The 25,323-nt window shown below is 47.9% G+C and overlaps 1 protein-coding gene across 7 annotated transcripts in view; it reads left to right on the top strand.

Moving 5' to 3' along the window:
- Positions 1-25,323, top strand: part of BIRC6 (baculoviral IAP repeat containing 6) — a 533,701-nt gene that overhangs the window by 149,115 nt on the left and 359,263 nt on the right. For 4 of the 7 annotated variants that reach the window (XM_075339506.1, XM_075339509.1, XM_075339504.1 and 1 more), the window contains exons 18-27: positions 4,929-5,090; positions 6,341-6,472; positions 7,525-7,622; positions 7,711-7,858; positions 8,963-9,096; positions 10,395-10,541; positions 11,257-11,444; positions 15,710-16,021; positions 16,330-16,429; positions 16,549-16,763. In XM_075339506.1, the coding sequence (XP_075195621.1) occupies positions 4,929-5,090; positions 6,341-6,472; positions 7,525-7,622; positions 7,711-7,858; positions 8,963-9,096; positions 10,395-10,541; positions 11,257-11,444; positions 15,710-16,021; positions 16,330-16,429; positions 16,549-16,763 (1,636 nt within the window). The remainder of the gene's footprint in view (positions 1-4,928; positions 5,091-6,340; positions 6,473-7,524; positions 7,623-7,710; positions 7,859-8,962; positions 9,097-10,394; positions 10,542-11,256; positions 11,445-15,709; positions 16,022-16,329; positions 16,430-16,548; positions 16,764-25,323) is intronic. The other 3 variants (XM_075339505.1, XM_075339507.1, XM_075339508.1) reach the window with 3 other exon arrangements.

Genomic DNA, 25,323 nt, shown 5'->3' with positions numbered 1-25,323 from the left:
GGCCAGTGGCTGTTGTGCAGTGAGAACTGCTTTGCACGCGCCGGCCGAAAGTTCAGCGATGACAGCAGCTGTGATCATTACCGGGTCCACGTGCCTGCGTGCTGCTGACAGCAGGTGAGAAGAATGTTTTCGTGTGTGTGTGGGGTTCTGTGTTGCTGGATGAGGCTGCAGTGTGTGTGTGGCATGCCGTGTGTGTGTGGTTCTGTTGCTGGCTGAGGCTGCACTGTGTGTGTGTGTGTGTGTGTGTGTGTGTGGGTGTGGTAGCTGAGGCTTCACCGAGTCCACGTGCCTGCATGCCGCTGACAGCAGGTGAGAAGAATGTTTTCGTGTGTGTGGTGTGTGTGTGTTTCTGTTGCTGGCTGAGGCTGCACAGGGTGTGTGTGTGTGTGTTAGCTGAGGCTGCACAGGGTGGGGGTGGCGGTGTTAGCTGAGGCTGCACAGGGTGGGGGTGGCGGTGTTAGCTGAGGCTGCACAGGGTGGGGGTGGCGGTGTTAGCTGAGGCTGCACAGGGTGGGGGGTGGCGGTGTTAGCTGAGGCTGCACAGGGTGGGGGTGGCGGTGTTAGCTGAGGCTGCACAGGGTGGGGGTGGCGGTGTTAGCTGAGGCTGCACAGGGTGGGGGTGGCGGTGTTAGCTGAGGCTGCACAGGGTGGGGGTGGCGGTGTTAGCTGAGGCTGCACAGGGTGGGGGTGGCGGTGTTAGCTGAGGCTGCACAGGGTGGGGGTGGCGGTGTTAGCTGAGGCTGCACAGGGTGGGGGTGGCGGTGTTAGCTGAGGCTGCACAGGGTGGGGGTGGCGGTGTTAGCTGAGGCTGCACAGGGTGGGGGTGGCGGTGTTAGCTGAGGCTGCACAGGGTGGGGGTGGCGGTGTTAGCTGAGGCTGCACAGGGTGGGGGTGGCGGTGTTAGCTGAGGCTGCACAGGGTGGGGGTGGCGGTGTTAGCTGAGGCTGCACAGGGTGGGGGTGGCGGTGTTAGCTGAGGCTGCACAGGGTGGGGGTGGCGGTGTTAGCTGAGGCTGCACAGGGTGGGGGTGGCGGTGTTAGCTGAGGCTGCACAGGGTGGGGGTGGCGGTGTTAGCTGAGGCTGCACAGGGTGGGGGTGGCGGTGTTAGCTGAGGCTGCACAGGGTGGGGGTGGCGGTGTTAGCTGAGGCTGCACAGGGTGGGGGTGGCGGTGTTAGCTGAGGCTGCACAGGGTGGGGGTGGCGGTGTTAGCTGAGGCTGCACAGGGTGGGGGTGGCGGTGTTAGCTGAGGCTGCACAGGGTGGGGGTGGCGGTGTTAGCTGAGGCTGCACAGGGTGGGGGTGGCGGTGTTAGCTGAGGCTGCACAGGGTGGGGGTGGCGGTGTTAGCTGAGGCTGCACAGGGTGGGGGTGGCGGTGTTAGCTGAGGCTGCACAGGGTGGGGGTGGCGGTGTTAGCTGAGGCTGCACAGGGTGGGGGTGGCGGTGTTAGCTGAGGCTGCACAGGGTGGGGGTGGCGGTGTTAGCTGAGGCTGCACAGGGTGGGGGTGGCGGTGTTAGCTGAGGCTGCACAGGGTGGGGGTGGCGGTGTTAGCTGAGGCTGCACAGGGTGGGGGTGGCGGTGTTAGCTGAGGCTGCACAGGGTGGGGGTGGCGGTGTTAGCTGAGGCTGCACAGGGTGGGGGTGGCGGTGTTAGCTGAGGCTGCACAGGGTGGGGGTGGCGGTGTTAGCTGAGGCTGCACAGGGTGGGGGTGGCGGTGTTAGCTGAGGCTGCACAGGGTGGGGGTGGCGGTGTTAGCTGAGGCTGCACAGGGTGGGGGTGGCGGTGTTAGCTGAGGCTGCACAGGGTGGGGGGTGGCGGTGTTAGCTGAGGCTGAACAGGGTGGGGGTGGCGGTGTTAGCTGAGGCTGAACAGGGTGGGGGTGGCGGTGTTAGCTGAGGCTGCACAGGGTGGGGGTGGCGGTGTTAGCTGAGGCTGCACAGGGTGGGGGTGGCGGTGTTAGCTGAGGCTGGGGCACATTGCTACAAGGGGACAAGGATGCGCACATTACTACAAGATGTTGGCCAAAATTACTATGCGGTGGTTATTGTAAAACTGTATTACTTACAAAAAGGGGAAAAAAATGTAAAAAAAAAAAGTGTGTATGTATGTGTGATTCAAGGGTGTATAGAAAGAAAAAATGGTACCACTACCAATGTCACTTTGTCCTGAAAGGAATGCGGCCCCTCAAATTATTTTTTTCCTGTGTGCGGCCCATACACCCAGCCGAGTTTGAGACCCCTGCTTTAGAGTATACTTTTTATCCCATTATAAAAAATTATACTCTATGTATAGCTTCTTTGCTATGTGAGATTCTACAGTGTTTCCCCAAAGAAGCTGCCGCCCCACCACCGTGCGGAGCTGCCGCCCCACCACCGTGCGGAGCTGCCGCCCCACCACCGTGCGGAGCTGCCGCCCCACCACCGTGCGGAGCTGCCGCCCCACCACCGTGCGGAGCTGCCGCCCCACCACCGTGCGGAGCTGCCGCCCCACCACCGTGCGGAGCTGCCGCCCCACCACCGTGCGGAGCTGCCGCCCCACCTACACCCCACCTACTGTCTCCTCCCCAAAATCCTTTAGGATGTAAGCCCGCAAGGCCAGGGCCCTCTTCCCCCTGTGCTAGTCTGTCTATTGTAACGTGTACATGTATTCTGTATGTAACCCCCTCATGTACAGCACCATGGAATCAATGGTGCTCTATAAATAAACAATAATAATAAAAAAGAAGCCCTACCCCGAAAATAAGCCCAACAGGGTTTTTTGTCCTTTTTGCAGTAGGCTTGAAATATAAACCCTACTCCAAAAATGAGCCCTAGTTGCATACTCAAACTAACAGTATTTTGAAATAGGGTTTGGGCAGCCCTATTTCAGGATACATAACTTTTATTGTCCCCTTGTGTTGTTCTAAGCCCCGACTTAAGTGAATGAATATTCACCCTCTTCCTCACCCAGAATCCTGCCCACCGCTCTGAACACGACACAGACACTCTATGCCTACTGTACTGTATCACTGTACCAGGATCTCTTCACAATCATAGGTGACTCTCCTGAACTGAGTGGCAGCTGCATACACTTACTCTTTGTCACTTTCAGATCAGGAGTGCTGTCAATGATTGCAGTGAGCAAGTGCATGGCTAATTAAGACAATGAATATTCACCCTCCTCTCCCATGTTATTGCCTATTGCTTGGAGTCCTGCCCTGAACCCGCACTCTGCTGTATTATCGGTACTGCCAGTCCGAGGATCGCATCGTAATCATCAATGACTCTCTTCAGCTGAGTGTGACATCTGCATAGCCATACATGCTTTGACTCTAGGCTTAAGAGAGTCGCCGATGATTTTGATGTGCTCCTCAGGCTGGCAGTACTGGTAATACAGCAGGCAGAGCGCGGGTGCAGTGCAACACAGAGCGATTTGGCAGGATTATGGGAGAGGATGGTGAATATTCTCTTAATTAGCTATTATCCTTGTCGGCACTCCTGATCTGAGAGTGACAGTGAGTGTCAATACAGCTGTCACTCAGCTCGAGAGTCACCGAGGATTACAATGCTATCTTGGAACATTGATACAGTACAGCAGGCATAGTGTTCATGCCATGCAGGACTCGGATTGGTGGGTGGGATTGAGGGAATATGCATTCACTTAATTAGCTGGCACTCCTGATCTTAGAGTGGCAGGGTGTATGTCTATGGATTGTCGGACACTACTACAGCAGGCTAATATGAACACCCCACCCCAAAAAAAGATCATTAGTGCATTTTCCAGAGCAGAGAAGAATATAAGCCCCTGTCCGGTCTTATTTTTGGGGAAACACAATATGTAGATAGAAGACGGATAAGGTTGGCAGAGCTCTAGCTGGTCCCTCTTCCCTTTTGTCCTAAAAAATTCATAAGCAACAATAACTTCTTTCTCCAATCTCAGTAATGAATAGTCTTCACTGAATACAGATTTTATCTCAGAATTAAGAATGTTGATAATGACCAATTCTGGCAGAGAAAGGAGCAAATCTGTCTAAGATAAGATATATTACAAAGTTGCTTATATTACAAAGTTGCTTATTTTTATCTGTATTATTGATTATGGAATGAAAAGTAAAACGACAGTTACGCTTTATGCCCCCCCCTTTTTTTCTTATTTTGTTTACTTAATGCAGTGTATGTGCATTAATATACTTTCTGATCATAGTCTTCTCCAGTTTCCAGCACAACTCCACTTCTCTTCTAGATCAGATGACTTCATATCAGACTAGTTTGACTGTGAGCAAGAAATCACTTTTGCAATGTAAGTGTATGGAGCTTTGTTCTGAGGCTCCATAGGTTTACATTGGAAGAGTTGAATCACCTTTTACAATGGTCATTGCATGAGTGGCAAGGGAAAGTGGCGGTCCAGTGACCTAAATGAGCTGCATTGCTACTGGAAACAGAAGACTGCGATTTGGTATGTATATTAATGCATCTACATTACTTAATATCGACAGGATAAGCGGAAAGAAGTAGTTGGAAGTGCATTTTTTGTTGTGTGTCCTCTTTATTTAGGAGCACACCACTCTCCATCTTCTCTGTTTCCTCCTTTCCGAGTGGGGTGTGAGAAGGTGGAGTGCGCTCTTCCATGCTGCAAGCACCGGCAGCTTTATCTCTGTAAACCTCAAAGACACAGGGACGCCTAAGGAGACCTTACTGATGCTAATGGTTTGCTACGGCAAAAAACTAGAATTAAATACACCTCCTTTCTTGAGAATGGAGAGGATGTATAATAACCAGTAAAATGGAAAGTTGGTTGTTCTTACAGTTGTGATGCGGTAGAGCCTGGTCAGTGACTTAGGGCCGTGGGTGGGTTAAGAACATGTTGTGGCTGCAATGACACTTTACCAGGGCAGGATTTTGTGTTTTATGTGAAAAATATCATGTAATCGTTCTTTAATATCTGATTTAGGGTCCAGCGATGTGCCATGCTGCAGTTTTCAGACTTTCATGAGAAGCTTCTGAACACCCTGTGTAAAAAGACAGCAGATGGACTGGCTACAGAGCACGCGCAGAGTCTGGTGCTGGATATTCTTTGCTGGCTGGCTGGAGTACACTCGAATGGACCGGGCAGGTAAAGGGAAATGTTTGGACATATCTAGAATTCATGTTGTCCCTTGTCCTCTGCACAGATCTCCGCTCTCTAGTCTGAACCAGGGAGAAGATGACTGTGCAGAGTCCAAAGGGGAAGAAAATTCAGCAGGATTGTGTAGTACTACAACTTGCACTAGTTATTTATTATTTTTTAATTAAATTAGTCACCTAACTGCAATCAAACCTCCAACAGGTTTGATTTTTGAGACCCATCTAACCAAAGGTAGCAGTCTCAAGATGGAAACTCAGCTATAGAATATCCAAGGAGCTCGAGGCACCAGAGGATAATCCTTAAAAAGTTACCTATTCATTCCATAGTATTACAAAAAATTACAGTATGAACACAAGGCAATGTTTCTGCCAAATCTGGCCTTTCTCCAGCCTCTAAATACTGTACGTGAATAGGTGAAGTTTGAGGCTGGAGAAACGCCAGATATGGCTGAAACATTGCCTTGTCTTCCTATTGTGATTTTAGTTTTTATATTTAGAATACTATTGAATAAATATCTAACTTTTTAAAAAGTTATCATCTGGTGCCTTGGGATTCTTGGAAATTCGTCTGTCTTCGTTCTAAGCTAAACTAGTGACTTAAGAACTAAAGCCCTTGGGACTAGTCCCTGCACTCATTAGCATGTCATAAACGATATTTAGAAATACTTTATGTAAAGATCTGTTTATCTATGCTACTAGATACAGGGACAGTTAAACAGGGATTGGCAGTATGCATCCAGAACTGCTCGTGGTCCTGGGTGCATATTACACCTAACAGGTAACCTACCTTTAAATGCTTGTTACAGATTTATCAAAATCTAAAATAGGTCTAAAAATGCATTATTTTTCCTTCAAATTATTTGTGGTTGAGAATCATGTTGTTTTCTGAGGCACCATCCCAGTTGCTCCCCTAAAAAACAAACAAAGAAAAAAAAACAAAACTAAAACATTTTAACTAGTGATGAGTGAGCACTGTCACGCTCAGGCGCTCAGTACTGGAAACAAGCTGGTCAGACACTCGGACAGGGCACGCCTAAGGTACCAACCTTAATGGAACTCAATGGGGGGCTCGACCGTTTTTCCTGAAGATCTTTCCCATTGCTCAAGTTGCATGGTACTGCTCGCTCATCACTAATTTCTACCTTTCACACTGTGACATCTTATTGCATGTGAAAGATGTTTCCGTGTTTCCAGTTTCTACTTACCCTTTTTGATACCAGCTCCTTTATTTTATTTCAGCTTACGGGAAGGAAAAGAGAGCTTGTTGTCTAAAACGAGAAGATGTCTTTCTGATATTGTGCGCACGTGTTTTTTTGAAGCCGGAAGAAGTATTGCTCATAAATGTGCTCGCTTTTTAGCGCTCTGCATAAGGTTAGTATATTCAGACATTTCTTGGGAAAATGTCCGTCCTGTGTGCAATGCTGTAGAATGTAATGTGAGGGCCGGGCTGCTGCACACTGATTTAGAAAACTATTCTGGTATATTCCCCTGATCGGCTATAGTTTTTTTTTTTTTTTGTTTTTTTGTTGTAAAACAGAAGGTTCACTTTAGACACCTGAACCGTGCAATATGTGTTTGACATCTGAGTAGATTCGCCAGTGTTCATTTTTTTTCTCTCTTGCACTGCTTGTTTTCTCTCTATTGGTTTAGTGTAGATGGTTGCTATAGATTGCACATGGCCTCTACTAATTCCAATATATTTTAAATACCCTATAAGCAACCATATGCCTAACTTATCTAAATACGTCTGAGTTCATAGGTCTCACTAAATTGGGGCTTAATTATTAAAATCAGTGTCGTCGTTAGTGTTATTTTCATTTTCAAGGATGAATATAATTGAAATGTACTATTTTTTTTTTTTAAAGTTGAACTAATTTGCCGAAAGTCATATTTTTGTTTTTTGTTTTTTTTTTTCCTTTTTTATTGCTTGTTGCCTAGAGCATCACACCGACCACTTCTGTGGCTTGGCACCAGTGCCCAAACATGTGTGGGGCTTGTAAGCTCTATTTTTTTTTATTTAATTCAGCTACTGGTTAGTAAGCACTGCCCTGAAGCTGCCCAGGATCACTGGAGCACACCAATCCTGGCCAGCTACAGTGTCACTGTGCTTCCGATGCTGCCTAGTCTATCCTTGTACCGTACAGGTCAGCTTATTAGCACGGCGATGCTGCTGGTCTGAACTGTTGGTCAGGAACAGGAGCCCCATGCAGTCCGGAGGCCGAATGGCTGGGGATCGGTGTGCTCCAGAAATAAGATCGGACGAACCATTAAAAACCAGAGTTTATAATCTGGTGGTCATATTACAGATCATATTCTTGAATAGTGCATTGCACAATTGTAACACCAACTCAATGTGAGCCTTGATGTGTTTGGCTGAATTCTGTTAGAAACATTTATATTAATATTTCCTTTTTTCTATGAAGCAATGGAAAGTGTGACCCTAATCAGCAAGGTTTTGGCTTTGTTCTTCTGAAAGCATTGTTGGAAAACATGACCTACCTACCCTCTGCAGCCACTGGAGGTATGTGCCGTGCTTCTGGTAAGATGCCAAATACCTGTTATCTTACTACTTCTGTCCATTTTTATATTCTTCTCTTTTTAAACTTTAGGAGCGGTCTACTGGTACTTTGTCTTGTTAAATTATGTTAAGGATGAAGACCTGGCTGGATGTAGCACGGCCTGTGCGTCACTGCTCACTGCTGTGTCCAGACAGCTGCAGGACCGGCTTACACCTATGGAGGCGCTACTCCAAACTAGGTATCAAACGTTGTTAAACATAAGGTTTTCCACTCAACAATCTAATTATTTATTCTAGTCTGTTCCTTCGATTAGCAAAGGTTAGAAATGTCACTTTTTTTTTTTCTTTTTCATTTGTTTTTATTTTGACGCTACATTTTGAGCCATAATGAACTGTTTTTTTATGTTTTGGGATCTGGGGCTGTGTGAGGGTCTATTTTTTTGCGTCCTGAGCTAACTTTTTTTTTTTTTTAAACTGATACCATTATCATTATTAGCTGTTTTATAATGTTTTGCCTCTGAATGTATTTTATTGCAATTTTTTTCCTTCGCCACTGTTTCCCATTTGGATTAATTGATTTTATATTTTGATAGATTAGACATTTCTGGACACAGCGATACCAAAATGTTTTTTGTTTTTTTTTTCGTTTTTAATGGGCAAAATGGAGGCTTTTTTAAAGTTTTTTTTTAAAACTTGTTTTAGTTGCATTTCTTAGTCTTTACTTGAAACTGTGATTGTCCGATCACTTGTGCTGTGTAGAGCAGTGTGTCAGCACCGCTCTGTGTAGCAGAAATCACGATCTCCTATGAATGCTGGCTCACTATGGCGTTCATGGGAGGATCGTAATGACAGACACGCGTCATCTGCTAACCCCCGGCTGTCATGACAACACATCGGCGCCCCATAATCAAGTCACGGGCGCACTGATGGGTGCAAGGAATGACGCACCCTACTGCTGGCGCTTGTTAAATCTCGTAGTCCGAGATTAACAGCGGGATTTAACTGGTTAACAGTGGCGAACAGATCTCCGATCCACCGTCTGTGTTAAAAGCAGTTGATGGCTGATTAAATCGTTGTGTGTCAGCCCTCATGAAAGACAGGGAGATGACATATAACATTAAATATACATTGTCGTGAAAGGGTTAAAGCATGAGTTACCAATAAGAGACAAAAACTGCAGCGTCCAACATTCATTATAGAAAACACCAACTAATTTACCTAATTGGAAGAAATTCTCCAACATGAAAAGCTCATTGTGAGAACATATCCTAGATGGAGCGATCGCTGTTGCCCCCCTCCCTAATGTTAACCTATGAGAGTTGCCTTCTTCTTTTCTGTTCTAGGTATGGACTGTATAGTTCTCCTTTTGATCCCGTTCTCTTTGATTTGGAAGTCAGCGGCTCCTCTTGTAAAAACATATACAATAGTAGCTCGGGAATACAGTCAGATGAAATTGACCTTTCAGATGTGCTTTTAGGTAAGTAATGCAGTGACCTGTATAGAGTAATATTGCAATTATCACTGATAGAACCTCTGGTGTTTGGTTCTATTCAATAACATTACTGCGCAGAACAAATGTCGTGCCTGTATCTGCTGGCTACATGTGCTCCTATATTTCGTATGGTCGTTTCGCTGTAATACTCCTACTGATTGTAACAGGAGTTACGTGAATACGCCCCTGTATGATTTCATACCTCTGAATAAACAGAAGTATTACTGCTCATTGTACCATACAGGCTTTCAGAAAAGTTTTGTTTACAAACTTCTGTGCTGCATACTATTGGTAGAATGCAATATTATGTGAGATGCTTGTATACTGCAGTAATTAAAGGCGTTGTCCACCATTATGTGGATGACCCATCCTCTAGAGAGGTCAATAATATTATATTGGTGGGGGTGTGATAGTCCCAGCATGTTTCCAGCATGTCAATTCTTTGCTGTGGAGTCACAAGCGTTCTCCGTAGGGAGAACACAAGTGAGACTGCAGCGCCCCGAACCCTGATACTGCTAAGGCCGGGGCCACACGGGGACTAATGCGATCCTTGCATGACACTCGGCTTGCGCTGGCAGCACAGCAGGAGCTGAGTGTCATGCGAGTGTCACTGCGACTAAGGTCCAATCATGCGATCGGACCTCAGCTGCAGGGGACGGGCTGGCACTGAGAAGGGGCGGGCCAGTGCTGAGGAGGGGTGGGCCGGCACAGAGGAGGAGAGGGAGGGATTTATCTCCTCCTCCGTTGCTGGCTATTGCCATTCTCGCACTGCACTCGCGGTACACCGGTGTAATGCGAGTGCAGTGTGATCTTTCTCTTGCCCCATAGACTTGAATGGGTGCGAGAGAGAGTCTTACATTAGTCACAGCATGCTGTGATTTGTCTTCTCGGTCCGATTGTGGCCGAGGAAATAATCGCTCATGTGCGCTGACACACAGGCTAATATTGGTCCGAGTGGAATGCAATGTTTTATCGCATTCCACTCGCTCCGATTTTCATGCAATGTGGCTTAGGCTTAACAAGCAGCTGCGGTCTCCTGCGGTGTACACTCATGGCCCTGCGGGTCAGGACTCGCCGCCTCCTGGACGCAGTCGCTCCTGATCGTGGGCACATACCCCAATTGTATTTTGCAAGCACTAACAAAGCAGAGCTATAATGCAAGATTAAAGTGCTAACACTAAATGTATTCCGCAAGCACAGTGCAAAAATGCTTATTTTGTGGCTGTGACCTACTGACCACTAGCCTCCTGTGCTGTGTGTAATCCCATGCGTTTTCCTGGCAGGCAGTGGGAAGGTGAACAGCAGCACAGCGGCCGAGGGCAGCTTCACTTCGCTCACCGGACTCTTAGAGGTTGAACCATTGCACTTTACTTGTGTTTCCACAAGTGACGGAACCAGAATTGAGAGGGACGATGCAAGTACGTTTACTGGTACATACACATTTTATTCCTTCTTTATCAAATGTTTACCATCAAGGCAATGTTTTGTGACGAAATTGTATGTGTCCACAAATGTTTTTTTTTTTTTTTTATGTGCCGTACTTTAAAGAGGTAGTTCAGTTTAAGCAAGTTATCATCAGAGTGCACACGGACACTGCACTGCATACACAAATTTAATGAAAAATATTCATGTGAGGGCTTCTATTAAATTGTTTGGACTTGAATTGAAAGTGTTACTTTAACTCAACCCTGTGCATCCCAGGTCTAATTCCTATAATGCCCTTTATGAATATCTAATACCATAGTCAGTTGGTATTTGCTGAATTATACAATGCCCCCCTCTTCACCTGATACGGCTAAATAGAAGAACAATGTAAAGCCACATTTGTCTTCCTCAGCTCCATGATCAGTATACTATGGACTGCAGGTATACTGTATATCTTTGTACACCGCACATAGTCATAAGGACCGTGCAGTGTTTCCACATTTACTACAGAAGTATTTGCATATAGCAGATATTTTGCAGAAAATTCTCCGAGTGTCTAAGCTAAGGCTTGTAGATATCTAAACACATGCCACAGAACATTTCCAATGACTCGGAGAGCTTTAATGTTGACAGATAATCTCCATGTAATATGGCTATTTTTGGTTTCTGCACAAGCTTCCATGTATTTACACGTTGTTTTTGTCTTTCGCCCTATGCCAGTGAGTACGTTTGGTGTGACCCCAGCAGTGGGCGGCTTGTCTGCTGGTACAGTGGGAGAAGCTTCCACCGCTCTGAGCTCTGCCGCTCAGGTGGCTCTACAGTCGCTCTCTCATGCCATGGCCTCAGCCGAACAGCAGCTCCAGGTACTGCAAGAGAAACAACAGCAGCTTCTGAAGCTTCAGCAACAGGTGGGAGGACGTTTCCCCACGTTCACTTTGAGCACCACATGCTGAGAACCTTGTTCGAAATGCCATAAAATGTCTTTCTGTGAAATGTTTTCCGGAGGTTTCCATTTCACAAATTACCAAAATATTATTTGAAAATTTAAGCTCTAAAACGGTGTGAACTTGGTGAGCAATGGTGTGTGGGGCTCCTTCATCTCATCTGCTCACTCAGATTTACTGGAGATCTCGAATATCATGTGTGTCCTGGTAGATGCGCAAAACTAAGACACTGTTTTAGACCTATACCTATAGTGCTGTGTATACCAGCAGCGGTCAGTGTGCAGAGCCATATCTGTGAAATCTGGGGTAAAATCTACACATCTTGTGCTATATAAATATATGTGCCTTACAGGACTTAAAGAGGAGGTTCACTACTCTGCAATAGTGGCCACATCCCTGTAAAACTGGTAGGTAAGGCTTTTTCTAAATACCTTGTTCAGCCAATTCTGCCTCTGATCGGCGCTATTGCGGTCTGCTCATCTCCATGAAGTGACCCCTCGGGCTCCATGACCTCTGAGATCCGGTGATATCATGACAACTTCCAATTGACCTGACATCACCGTGGGCATCCCCAGTCTTTTTGAGTGACTGGGCTGTGGGCGGAGGTTCCCCGCTCATCACAGCCCAGCGTTACAGCCCAGCATTGCTCCTGCTTGTGGCGCTCTGTAGTGGAGGAGAGCATGCGCGACATGCTGCGCTATGATGAGCGGTGACACTCTGCCAACAACCCAGTCACTCAGGGAGACTGGGGCTGGGCTCGGTAATATTGAGTCAACTGGAAGTTGATGCGACATCACCGGATCTGAGGTCACGGCGTTCGGGGGTCACTCCATGGGGATGAGCGGACCGCAATAGCGCCACTCACAGGCAGAATTCGCTGACCAAGGTAGTTAGAAAAAGCTTTCCTTATCTGTTTTACAGAGATATGGCCACTATTGCAGAGTAGTGAACCACCCCTTTAAGATGCTCATAATTTTTCACTATTATACTTTAGGCTGCTAGTCACAATTCTTTTCCCTGAGAAATACTGGTTTATGAATGATATAATCCAGTATCCATGACTATTGTCAGGGGTTGATCACACTGCCATATATATAATAAACCCACATAGACCCAACAATAGTTATAGCAACTGGGACTTGGAGTGTCCTCACTGCAGTGCCATCACTAAAGGGGATTTTTGGGATCGGACAAATTAGGCCGAAGGTAGTAAATGGTATGTCACAATCTTAGCTACCGATAGTGATTTCAGTCATCTTGTCCTGTGTCTCTGCTGGTCTTTACTTCATGTACCGGCCTTGGGTAGGTTGGCTCCCTTTAATATTTTCTAGACAATTCTTCACAAGACAGAGGATAAAATGTGTTCTTTTGGCCTCCCTCTGCCTGGTATGCACCTGCATGCTAATTTTTCTGGCTGCGCTTGATGTCACTGTATAGTACCACGAGATATAGGTGTAGCCTTACTCAGGGGCGGGTATATCATTGGTGCAACCTAGTAAGGGGGCCCTTTTCTACTTCTAAAACAGAGAGAATTGTGAATTTTGATGAGTTATTGGACTGAAAAGGGCCCATATATTTTTTTTTTTTTTTGCACAGGGGCCCCTGTCTGTGTCTCTGCCAGTGGCCTTACTAACTTATCCATGTAGCAAAAAGAAAAAAAACGCACCTTAAGTCCTATAATGCCAAAGCTGATTTTACACGGTTTAGCCTCCACTTTTTTGGGCTCCAGATTAAATTTGAGATGGTCATTGAGTGCTATGAAGCAAAGAGTTCAATGTCGCAGACAAAAATGCAGCTGTCTATGGAGACCTGAATTTGGAGGCTAAACGTAATGTAGAAAACAGCGGAAGATGCGTAATATTGTGAGATTTCACAGACAAGGAATGGAGTCTAGTTTTTACACTCTTGTCCACCCTTTTACCTTTTACTGTTACTTACAATTTATATTAAATATTACATCTTGCGCTTTCTTACCATTTGAAAAACTTATATGCACAATCTAAGCTTCCTTTTGGATTTTAATATCCACTTTAAAGGCCTTTTAAATATTTTAGCTCTTTACTAAGCGTCACTTTTGTATGACATTCCCCCCCCCCCCCCCCCCCCCTAATTTAAAGGAGGTTGTCCACCTGTTTCAGGTTGCAAAGTAGCCAAAAAAGTTAAAGTAAAGAATACTCAAATAGTGACCTCCTGTGTCACCCCCTCTGGTGCCACAATCTGGCCTCCTCTATTTAGCAATTTATTTTTTTTTTAGCAGAATTCTGCATATTAGATGTACTTACATCTGTGGAATGAGCGTTATATGCTTTATAGCCGTTGTTAGTGCACCCTTGAGGTCTGTGTACATGACCCAGCCAGCAGCATTAAACAATCCGACAATCAGCTGTTTTTTTGCATTATCAGCGGGCGTTTAATAGCCTGTATAGGCAGAAGTCACTTCAGATGCCCACTAAATGATCAGTAATAGATTGTGTTTGCATTGGCCGCTATTGTTCTTGGTAGCTCAAGTACTGTTTACATTGAACGATGCGCTGCCAAAAACAATGAACTTTTGTGCAACACAAGATAATTTCACCCGATGATTGCAGGCCCTGTCATACACGAGATCGCTAACGAGATTGTTGCTGAGTCAGTTTGTGACACCTCAATCATCTCGCCAGCGATCGCTGGTAGGTGTCACACATAACGAGATCAGGCCCCTGCTGTGAGATCGCTAGTCGCTGCTGAATGGTCCGGACCATTTTCTTCAAAGGTGATGTCCTTCTGGGCAGGGCACATCGCTGTTTGACACCTACCAACGACCTCCTAACACAGTCCCAACGCCCGCCGAGATTGTTATACAGGTCGCTGATCGCTACTGGATCGTTGGTAAGGTCTGACTGTGTGACTTCTCACCAGCGACTTACCAGCGATCCTTATCAGTTTGTATCGTCGGGATCTCTGGTAAGTCGTTGTGTGTGACTGGGTCTTGAGCATTTTGATCGTTAATTAGGTAATTGGCAGCCGATTTACACTGAAAGATTAGTGAGAAACAAGCGTTCCTAGAAACACTCATTTATGATAATGTTGTAGCCTTACTCACCTGGCTCTCCCATAGACAGTAGCTCTCCACAACTGAGCATCTCTGTTCTGAGAGCTGCTTGCAGACATGTCTGATATTGGGCATACTGGTTCTTTAGCCCCCATACAACTTACTGTCTGGTGATCCTATCAACCTTTTGGGTCAGTTGGACCCACGGAAATACCTTTAGCCTGCCATGTTTATAGATTATTATTCCACTGATCTGACCTGATGTTCAGCAGCTTTGTGGCTGATCATAGGCCTCTTTGAATGGTCATGCTAAGGTTTTCCATACTCCCTATTGGTACGGTGAGATGACCCAGTCTGAAAAGCTAACTGGAGAGGTGCGAGGGAGTCACTAAGTGCCTTACACTGCAAACAAAAAATGCCTTAGTTTCAGGCCATCCTATTCCTATTGCTGAATGTTTGCCTTAGATATCCCCAAAGCTGTGCCTTACACCAGAGCCTTGGAGAGTGCATGAACAGAACTGATGAGCGGACTCCTCGGCCCATTTCCCTCACTTCACGGTCACCTTTGTTTCTCTTCCGAGGCTGGACCTCGTGCGATAATCCCTTGCCTACTTCTGTGCAGTGTGGTCTGTTGGCCACTAGATGCTTTTATTTCTAGCTTCTAACTTAGATGAGTTTTGCAAAAATATTTAAACCTACCCCTCCCACCCCTAAAAAATACAATGATTTACAGATGTTCTTTTCTGATGTTATAAAAATATATATAATATAAATATACACTCCTTATTGGACTATTGTCTTGTATAAGTTTGGATTTACATGATGTAAAAATTGGTGCGTTTTAAGCTGTGATTTTCAAAAATGGTGCCAAAAGTAAGCGTTTTCACCCATTTATTAATCAGATTTGTAGTGTCCAGATTGATTTTAGATCTCCGCCATCTCGGGTATAGGGATCAGGTTTTAAGCTCTAGTCCTGTCGGTTTTTTGGATACAGTATGTGTTTCCAGTATTATCTCCTTTTATTTTAACACCAAGCAGCTGGACACCAGTGATAATCTGTATGGTGCATATATGTTGTCAGTAGAACATATTCTGAGAACTATTTTGAGCAGTTATTTAGCAGTAAAAGAGAGCTGATTTGTTAAAAAGTATATTTCAATTGTTTGCTTAAGTTTTAATTCTGCTTCATTTTTTCCAGAAGGCAAAGCTGGAAGCCAAGTTACATCAGACTACAGCGGCCGCTGCCGCAGCTGCCTCTGCTGTGGGGCCGGTTCACAACTCTGTGCCTTCCAACCCGGTGGCTGCACCCGGGTTCTTCATCCATCCATCCGACGTCATTCCTCCCACCCCAAAAACGACTCCTCTCTTTATGACCCCTCCACTTACACCACCTAACGAGGCTGTGAGTGCCATCCATGCAGAGCTTGCCCAGCTGTTCACTGGCACAGTCATGGATTCTCCTCCTCCCATCCTTGCTGGACATGGCAAAAATACTAACAAATCTAGAGGGGTAAGTAATTGTTTTAACTGCCTAATTATCCAACTGCTTTTAGCTGGGAAGTATAATTTGTTGCAGATTTCAGTGAAAACACGAGAGCAAATCTTGTGAGCAGGAGAACTGTGCAGTCGGTGGGGAAGGCTGCACTGATCGGCAGGCACTTCAGAGATCGGCTCTGAACTGGTTTCATAGTAAAACATAGATGTGTAACCGGCCAGTCATGTCCACATTTATTCCCGCTCCTGCCCAAGATCAATCTCCTGACAGGTTCCTCTTTATTTTTATTTTTTTTCTCTAACTTTCGACACGTTCTGTTTTAGACTCAACTGGGCTCGGGTCTGGCACTAGCGATCTCTCATGCTTCTCATTTTCTACAGCCGCCGCCTCATCAGTCCATTATTATTGAGAGAATGCATTCTGGTAAGAAGATTGTGTCATAAATTATTTTATTTTTTGATTATTTGTTTTAATCTTTAAGCCCTGATTTCTGAATGAGATGTTTTGCAATGACATTTGTCTTTATATGTTTGTGTCCTCAGGTGCTAGAAGATTTGTGACTTTAGATTTTGGCAGACCTGTGCTCCTCACGGATATTCTTATTCCCACCTGTGGTGATCTGGCCTCTTTATCGATTGACATTTGGAGTTTGGGCGAAGAAGTAGATGGGAGAAGATTAGTCGTTGCAACGGACATCAGCACCCATTCACTCATTTTACATGACTTGTTACCACCACCTGTCTGCAGGTTTATGAAGGTAAAGATAGTCTATATCTCTTAATGTTGACTTTTCTCCAGGTGTACTGCTATGTCCACACCATTTTTAGAAGTCCGCCGTTTAATGTATATGCTTTGGAAAGCTACCATTATGTATATTAAAGGGAACGGGTCACCAGGTTTTCGACATACAAAGTATGTCCACCCCCTTATACTCTTATATACAGCATTTTAGAATGTAGTAAATAGGTTTCCAAGCCGATCTGCATATAGTAAAAAAGACATTGTTATATTCACCTACGGGGCAGTACGGCCCAATGAGTGTTGCTGATCATGATGTGGCGCCTACTCTCTTCTTACCATTGCCGCTCTCCTTTCCTGTTTTGTGTGGAGGATGCATTCTGCATCATCCACATAGTATCTTCCATTGTGCCCCTGCGTACGTGCAGTTCTTTCTGCCCTGCTACTTGCAGAGCAAAGTATTATAGTGCGCATGCGCCGATGGTCTTTGGCCCTTCCCTGCATATACTCATTACAATACTTTGCTCTGCCCTCGGTAGGGCGTAGAGAAATACGCCTGTGCAGTAGCTTGATGGGGAGACTGGGTGGATAACGTAGGATGTGTCATCCACACAAACCAAGAAGAGAAGTGCCGGATGAAGACTAGTGACGCCAATTAGGGTTGGCCATCCCCGTAGGAGAGTATAATGAAAAGGTGTTTTTTTTTTTTTTCTTCATCGTTCCTTATGGGAGACCCAGACCATGGGTGTATAGCTTCTGCCTCCGGAGGACACACAAAGTACTACACTAAAAGTGTAGCTCCTCCCTCCGAGCATATACACCCCCCGGATGACAAATCCAACCAGTTCAATGCTTTGTGTTCAGGAGGTCACACACACACATGCATTCTCTGATTTTTGATTTTTGATTTCAAAGATTTGGAAGAAAAGCGGGTCCAATCTGGACTCCCGGCATGTCCCTTCTCACCCCACTGTGTCGGCGGTGCTGTTAAGGTTGATTTTACAAGGCTGGAGCCTTCACATGCCGCGCTCCTTCACCATCCCCTGCCTGAGGCTCTGGCTTGAAGTGGGAGCCATCACGGTTCTCACTGCTTTGCAGGAGACCGGTCTCCATCCGCAGCCCTTTCAGGTTCCTGCCGGACGGAGCGCTCACTCCCCAGGGACCTGGCCCTGCGTCTCATAAGCTAAGTATTGAGACGTTATTCAGGGGTCCCTTGTACATGTATTGTGGGGAGAGTGTGTTTTGTTCACTTGCTGTGATTTCCGGCCGGTTCTCTGTTTTTTTCCTGAGAACCGCGCCCAGGGTGCCTGCTCGTCGGCCGCATGGAAAAATCTAGGCCCCGGCTTCAGATGCGGCCTAGTTTCGTTTTCAGTGCCCTGCATGTCAGTCATGCAGGGGAACAGTGCGGCGCCGCCCACCGGCCGTTCAGCAGAGGGGAGGACACTCCTCTCTGAGGAGATGTTTCCCTCCCCTGTATTTCTCCTTGGCCCTCCGGTTCCCGCTCCTGGACTAAACCCCGCCCCCCCTCCTCACTCCGGCGCCATTTTATCAGCGTTCTCACACTGATCGGCGCTGGCTGCTGCAGTTTCTGCATCTGTCTGGGGGTCCGAGCTGTGGAATCCGGAGGGCACACAAAAAGCAGTCTGGTAAGCCACAACCTCTGGTTGTGGACATTATTATACACTCTCTGGGGGTCATTCTGAAGGAGTGTGTTCTTTACTGCAGAGCCTCCACCTCAGCAGCATGTCTCTCACTAGGAGCAAGGCTGCAAGGCTTTACTCTATATGCACTGCATGTAAGCTCATACTGCCTGAACCGAGCACATATCCACATTGTGATGCCTGCTCTAACATGGTGGTGCCTCAGCCTGGAGCCTCCCCAGGGGTCTCTCCGGCTGCTCCAGCCCCGGTGGCTGAACCCCCGGCTTGGGTAGCATCGTTAAAGCTATCTCACAGTCCTTTGCCGACTCCATGGGACAGTTGTCCCGGACTCTGCTGACCATGCATCAGCCCCCTTCTCAGGGCGCCTCTGCTGTTCCGACTCGCTCTGCAGAGCTCACAGAGGATTTTTTATCTGTTCCCGGACCCCGTCCTCCTAAACGGAGACGCAGGGACTCTTCTCCCTCCTCGTCCCACGGCTCTGATTCACGAGCCGAATTGCAGGGCGAGGAGGATGCCTTTACTGTGGGCTCGGACGCTACCTCTATGTACCCCATTGATCTATCCGAGGGTGATGCGGATGTTAGTGACTTGATTGCGTCCATTAACTCCGTACTGAACCTCAATCCACCAGTGTCAGAGGAACAAGCCTCTCTGGTAGAAAAACACCAGTTTACCTCACCTAAGAGAGCAAGGAGTATGTTTTTTAACCACTCCAGTTTTCAGGCCACTGTGACCAAGCCCAGGGCCTGTCCTGACAAACGCTTCCCAAAGCGTAGTTCTGATGACCGTTTTCCCTTTCCACCAGAAGTGGTCAAGGAGTGGGCTCAGTCACCAAAGGTGGATCCTCCGGTGTCTAGAATCTCAGCCCAGACAGTTGTATCTGTGGCCGATGGCACCTCACTTAAGGATCCCACTGACCGCCAGGTTGACCTTCTGGCCAAATCTGTATATGAGGCGGCAGGGGCCTCGTTCTCCCCGTCTTTTGCAGCAGTGTGGGCTCTTAAGGCAGTCTCTGCTTCTCTGGCGGAGTTACATTCCCTCGCCAGGGACTCTATACCCGAAATGGTTGCCTTAACTTCCCAGGCTTCGGCTTTTTCATCCTATGCCATGTCTGCCATTCTGGAGGCTTCTCACCGCACGGCGGTGGCTTCCGCTAATTCACTCGCGATCCGCAGGATCTTGTGGCTTCGAGAATGGAAAGCAGACGCTTCTTCCAAGAAGTACCTTGCTGGGCTCCCCTTTGCTGGGTCCCGGCTGTTCGGTGAACAACTGGATGAAATTATTAAGGAAGCTACTGGCGGGAAGAGTACTTCCTTGCCACAAACTAAAACCAGGAAACCTGTCCAGGGCAGGAACCAGTCGAGGTTTCGTTCCTTTCGTTCCTCTAACTGGTCATCCTCTAAGCCCTCAGCTTCGTCCACTAACTCAGCCAAGGATCGAAAACCCAGCTGGCGCGCGAAGCCGCGTCCTCAGAAGAATGGAGGAGCCGCTGCCACTAAGGCAGCCTCCTCTTGACTATCTGGCTGCGCCAGCAACGTCCTTGGTCGGTGGCAGGCTCTCCCACTTTGGCGACGTGTGGTTCCAACACGTCTCCGATCAGTGGGTGCGGGATATCATCTCCCACGGCTACAGGATAGAATTTTCTTCCAGCCCGCCAAACAGATTTTTTCTGTCCACTCCCCCCTGCTCCAAAGCCGCCGCCTTCTCACAGGCCGTGGCATCCGGTACATATCATTAGACCGCTCCCATAGCATCAATTTGACTTCTTAGATGTCACAGTCAATAGGATCTGCAGCATCTTTAGTAGTCAAATACAAGAGGGGAGGAGCCTTTCATCTCATTGCTTCTCTTTCATATGAGATTGGGAGAATGTGTTGCAAACACAATCAAGTAATCGCAGGTTCAAGTCCCCTAAGGCAGCAAATTGAGCCATTTAAAACAAAAAATAAAATTCCAGAAATGTTTAACAAGCAAAAAAAAATTAAAAATTCGAAGTCTATTTCTTCCTATTCTGTAAATGCAAAAAATACATCTTAAACATTAAAGAAGTGGTAATTCCCACCTTTTTAAAATCCTGAAATGTTTGAATATTACATTATTTATGCCACACCGTGAACAACATAAATATAAGTGATATAGCATTGCCACAGCATGGTGGATTCAAAGAAAATGAAAACGGAACACCATAGCATAATTGCATTTTCCCCTTCCCACCCCACAAAGTCTCATCCCCCAACACATATTTTTTTTTTTTTTTTAAAGGATATTGTGTAGTAAATTAACCAGTTCAGGACCATGTAATTAACCCCATTCATGACCAAACACATTTTCAGCCTGGTTTGCACATTTAAACGCCTTTTTTTCCCCCAAAAAATATGTATTTGGATATAAATGAATGAGAACATTTTTTTTCTTTATCAAGGAAAGATGTGCAAAAATTTTTTTTAGATTCCTTTCCCTTTTTCTTTATCGTTCCTTTGGGAGACCCAGACCTTGGGTGTTTAGCTTCTGCCTCCGGAGGACACACAAAGTACTACACCTAAAAGTGTAGCTCCTCCCTCTGAGCTTATACACCCCCTGGTGAGCCAGTCACACCCAGTTTATCGCTTTGTGTTCAGGAGGCATACATCCACACATGCATTCTCATATGATTTTTTCTTCGGCGCTCCATTGGGAGACCCAGACGATTGGGTGTATAGCTACTGCCTCCGGAGGCCACACAAAGTATTACACTAAAAAGTGTAAGGCCCCTCCCCTTCTGGCTATACACCCCCAGTGGGATCACTGGCTCACCAGTTTTCTGCTTTGTGCGAAGGAGGTCAGACATCCACGCATAGCTCCACTGTTTTTAGTCAGCAGCAGCTGCTGACTATGTCGGTTGGAAGAAAAGTGGGCCCATATGGGGCCCCCAGCATGCTCCCTTCTCACCCCACTTTTGTCGGGTGTTTGTTAAGGTTGAGGTACCCATTGCGGGTACGGAGGCTGGAGCCCACATGCTGTTTTCCTTCCCCATCTTCCCTCAGGGCTCTGGGTGAAGTGGGATCTTACCGGTCTCCAGGCACTGAGACCGGGCTCCATCCACAGACCCGGAGAACCTGCTGGATATGGAGCTGGGTATCGTCAGGGACAGGGCCCTGCTACATTAAGGTACTCTGTGTCCCCGTACACATCGCGCACACACACACCAGCATTGCTGGGAGTGTTAGTGCGCCAGGGACAACAGCGCGGAGCGCTTGTGCTATTATTCACTGCAGCTTAGCTGAGTGAATTTATGTGTTAGAAACTGCCGCGCCGGCCGCTGCGGGGTGTTTTTCACTGTGGCGCGGCTGGGACTTGTGGTGCGCCGGGGACTTCCGCGCTGGCCGTGCACGCGGACGGCCGCGCTTATTACTCGAGTCCCCGGCTTTGCGGCCTAGTTTTCGCTTCGTTCCCGCCCCCAGCCCTGCCAGTCAGGGGAGGGGCGGGACGCTGTACAGACAGTCAGCGCCGAGAGCTGGAGTCTGCTTTGCATTCTCCAGCCCCCTTCACTGGACACAGTGGGACGCCGGTTTCCCGCTCTTGTCTGGGGCACGCCCACGGCCCGCCCCTCTTCACAAGACGCCGGCGGCCATTCCTGCACGCAGTCTGGGCTGGAGAAGGGAGACAAGCTCTGGGCAACCAGTCACAGGATTCGGGCGACCACACACCCGCTTTTGTGCGGGCGGTAAGCGGCACCTGAAGTGCTGACCCCACTAATGCCATTTGTACTTTATGCCTAGATGGCTAGCCTACAGCAGCAAAAAGCAAGGGTGCTAGGGCACAGGCTTTCTAGGCTGCTTGTATTGCATGTGCTGAAGTGTTCATTTGTACTTCATGCTGGTATGCTATACACTGCACAGTACGGTCGCTATTCTTGCCCATATACTCCTAGATGGCTAGACAACTGCAGCAAAAAAGCAAGGGTGCTAAGGCACAGGCTTTCTGTGCTGCTTGTACTGCATGTGCTGAAGTGTTCATTTGTACTTTCTGCTTGTATGCTATACATTGCATTGTACGGTCGCTATTCTTGGCTATATACTTCTAGACAGCAGCAAAAAAGCAAGGGTGCCGTGGCACAGGCTTTCTATGCTGCTTGTACTGCACGTGATACTGTTCCACACGGCAGGTTCCACTGTCCCCATTGTGTGCAATGCTCCCCTGTAGCACTTGGTCAGCCGGGGTCTCTGCTAGAGGTGGCCAAAGGAACCACCTGTGAACCCTGTCCAGGGACAGGGACGGAGTTGCAGTTTTGGCTGATAGATTGTCTGTGACTGTGACTAACATCTTAGAGACTGTGCAGTCTAGACGGACCATGGGCAATGTTGATACAATGCTCCCGGGCCACCCTCATTTCGAACAAATCAGTGCTCCGGGGGGGTCCCATGCATCCCAGGGCGCAGGCTCTGACAACAGTCCCAGACAGCCTAAGCGAGCTCGCTGGGAGCGGCACTCGGCTTCATCACATGGTGAGGCAGACGTAGCGGATCAGGACTCTGATCCTGAGACCGCTCTCAATCCGGATACACCGGATGGTGACGCCATAGTGAATGATCTTCTAGCGTCCATCAATGGAATGTTGGATATTTCTCCCTCAGCTCCTCCGGTGGAGGAGTCAGCTTCGCAGCAGGAGAAATTCCTTTTTCAGTATCTCAAGCGTATATTGAGTACTTTTCCGGCCACTCTGACTTCAGAGAAGCAACCGGAAACACCACGCTTATCCAGACAAGCGTTTCTCCACACGTCTTTAGGATACACGTTATCCCTTTCCCCCTGACGTGGTCAAGCGCTGGACCCAGTGTCCAAAGGTGGATCCCCCAATCTCCAGGCTTGCGGCTAGATCCATAGTTGCAGTGGAAGATGGGACTTCACTTAAAGATGCCATTGACAGACAGATGGTCCTCTGGTTGAATTCTGTCTATGAAGCTATCGGCGTGTCGGTTGCTCCGGCATTCGCAGCCGTACGGGCATTCCAAGCTATTTCAGCTGGTCTTGCGCACGTGGACACTGTCACATGTACATCTGTGCCGCAGATGGCGTCCTTAACCTCGCAATGTCTGCATTGCGACTTGCGCTATTAATGCTGTCCTGCACTCTACGAGCCGTACGTCAGTGGCGTCCGCCAACTCCGTGGTTTGTACGCAGAGCCTTGTGGTTGAGGGAATGGAAAGCAGATTCTGCTTCCAAAAAAGTGCTTAACCAGTTTGCCATTATCTGGGGACAGACTGTTTAGTGAGCGATGGATGAAATCCTTAAACAGTCCAAGGGTAAGGACTCTTCCTTACACCAACCCAGATCAAACAGCACCACAACAGAGGAAGGGACAGTCGAGGTTTCGGTCCTTCCCAGGCTCGGGCAGGTCCCAATTGTCCTCGTCCAAAAGGACTCAAAAGGCTCAGAGAGGCGCAGATTCCTGGCGGGCTCAATCACGCCCAAGGAAGGCAGCCGGAGGAACCGATACCAAGGCGGTTTCCTCATGACGTTCAGCCCTCTCTCTCCGCATCCGCGGTCGGTGGCAGACTCCCGCTTGGCGACATTTAGCTGCCACAGGTCAAAGACCGGTGGGTGAGAGACATTTTGTCTCACGTGTACAGGATAGAGTTCTGTTCTCGTCCTCCGACTAGATCTTCAGAACTTCATCACCTCCCGGCCGAGCCGATGCTCTTCTGCAGGCAGAAGGAGTGGTAATCCCTGTTCCTCCTCAGGAACAAGATACGGTTTTTACTTCAATCTGGTTGTGGTACCAAAAGACGACGGCTTTTTCCGTTCCGTTTTGGACCTAAAACTGCTCAACAAGCACGTGAAAACCAGGCGGTTCCAGAGGGAATCCCCCCGCTCCGCCATTGCCTCAATGTCTCAAGGAGGTTTCCTACCGTCAATAGACATCAGGATGCTTATCTCCACGTGCCGATTGCTCCAGAGCACCGGTGTTGGCTACGATTCGCTCTTGAAGACGAGCATCTTCAGTTCGTAGCCCTGCCCTTCGGTCTGGTGACAGCCCCACGGCTTTTCACCAAGTTTATGGCAGCAGTGGGAGCACTCCTGCACTCTCAGGGTCACTCTGTGATCCCTTACTTGGACGATCTACTCGTCAAGGCACCCTCTCAAGAGGCATGCCAACACAGCATGAACGTGGCGCTGGAGACTCTCCAGAGTTTCGGGTGGTTCATAAACTTTTTAAAGTTAAATCTGACCGACCCAATCGCTGACATATCTTGGCACGGAGCTTCACACTCTCTCAGCGATAGTGCAGCTCCCGCTGGTCATACGGCGTTCACTACAGACGGGGGTGCAGTCTCTCCCTCAAAGCCAGTCACACCCCTTAAGACGCCTCATGCAGAGGCAGTCCCTTTCGTGCAGTTTTCATCTGCGTCCACTTCTATAGGACATTCTTCGCCAATGGGAGGGGAAGTCGACGTCCCTAGACAGGAACGTACCCCTTTCTCAGGCGGGCAAGGACTCTCTTCAGGGGAGTCCACCCTTCAGATCTCTGGAAACCTGGGCAGGGTATCTTGCCCTGCAAGCCTTCCAACAGAGGCTGGAAGGCAAACAGATCCGAATTCAGTCGGACAACTTCGCAGCGGTGGCATACATCAACCACCACCAAGGCGGAACACGCAGTCGGCAAGCCTCCCAGGAAGTCCGGCGGATTCTGATGTGGGTGTAAGACAGAGCATACACCATATCCGCAGTTCACATCCCGGGCGTAGAAAACTGGGAAGCAGACTTCCTCAGTCGCCAGGGCATGGACGCAGGGGAATGGTCTCGGCACCCGGACGGGTGTCAAGAAATCTGTAGCCGCTGGGGGAAGCCGGACGTCGACCTAATGGCGTCTCGGCACAACCACAAGGGCCCGATTTTCATGGCACGGTCTCACGATCAAAGAGCTCTGGCGGCAGACGC

Source organism: Anomaloglossus baeobatrachus, chromosome 3 (assembly GCF_048569485.1).
Source record: "Anomaloglossus baeobatrachus isolate aAnoBae1 chromosome 3, aAnoBae1.hap1, whole genome shotgun sequence".
Classification (NCBI taxonomy): domain Eukaryota; kingdom Metazoa; phylum Chordata; class Amphibia; order Anura; family Aromobatidae; genus Anomaloglossus; species Anomaloglossus baeobatrachus.
The sequence above is the reverse complement of the archived record's forward strand: the minus strand, read 5'-3'. Positions and strand labels throughout refer to the sequence as shown.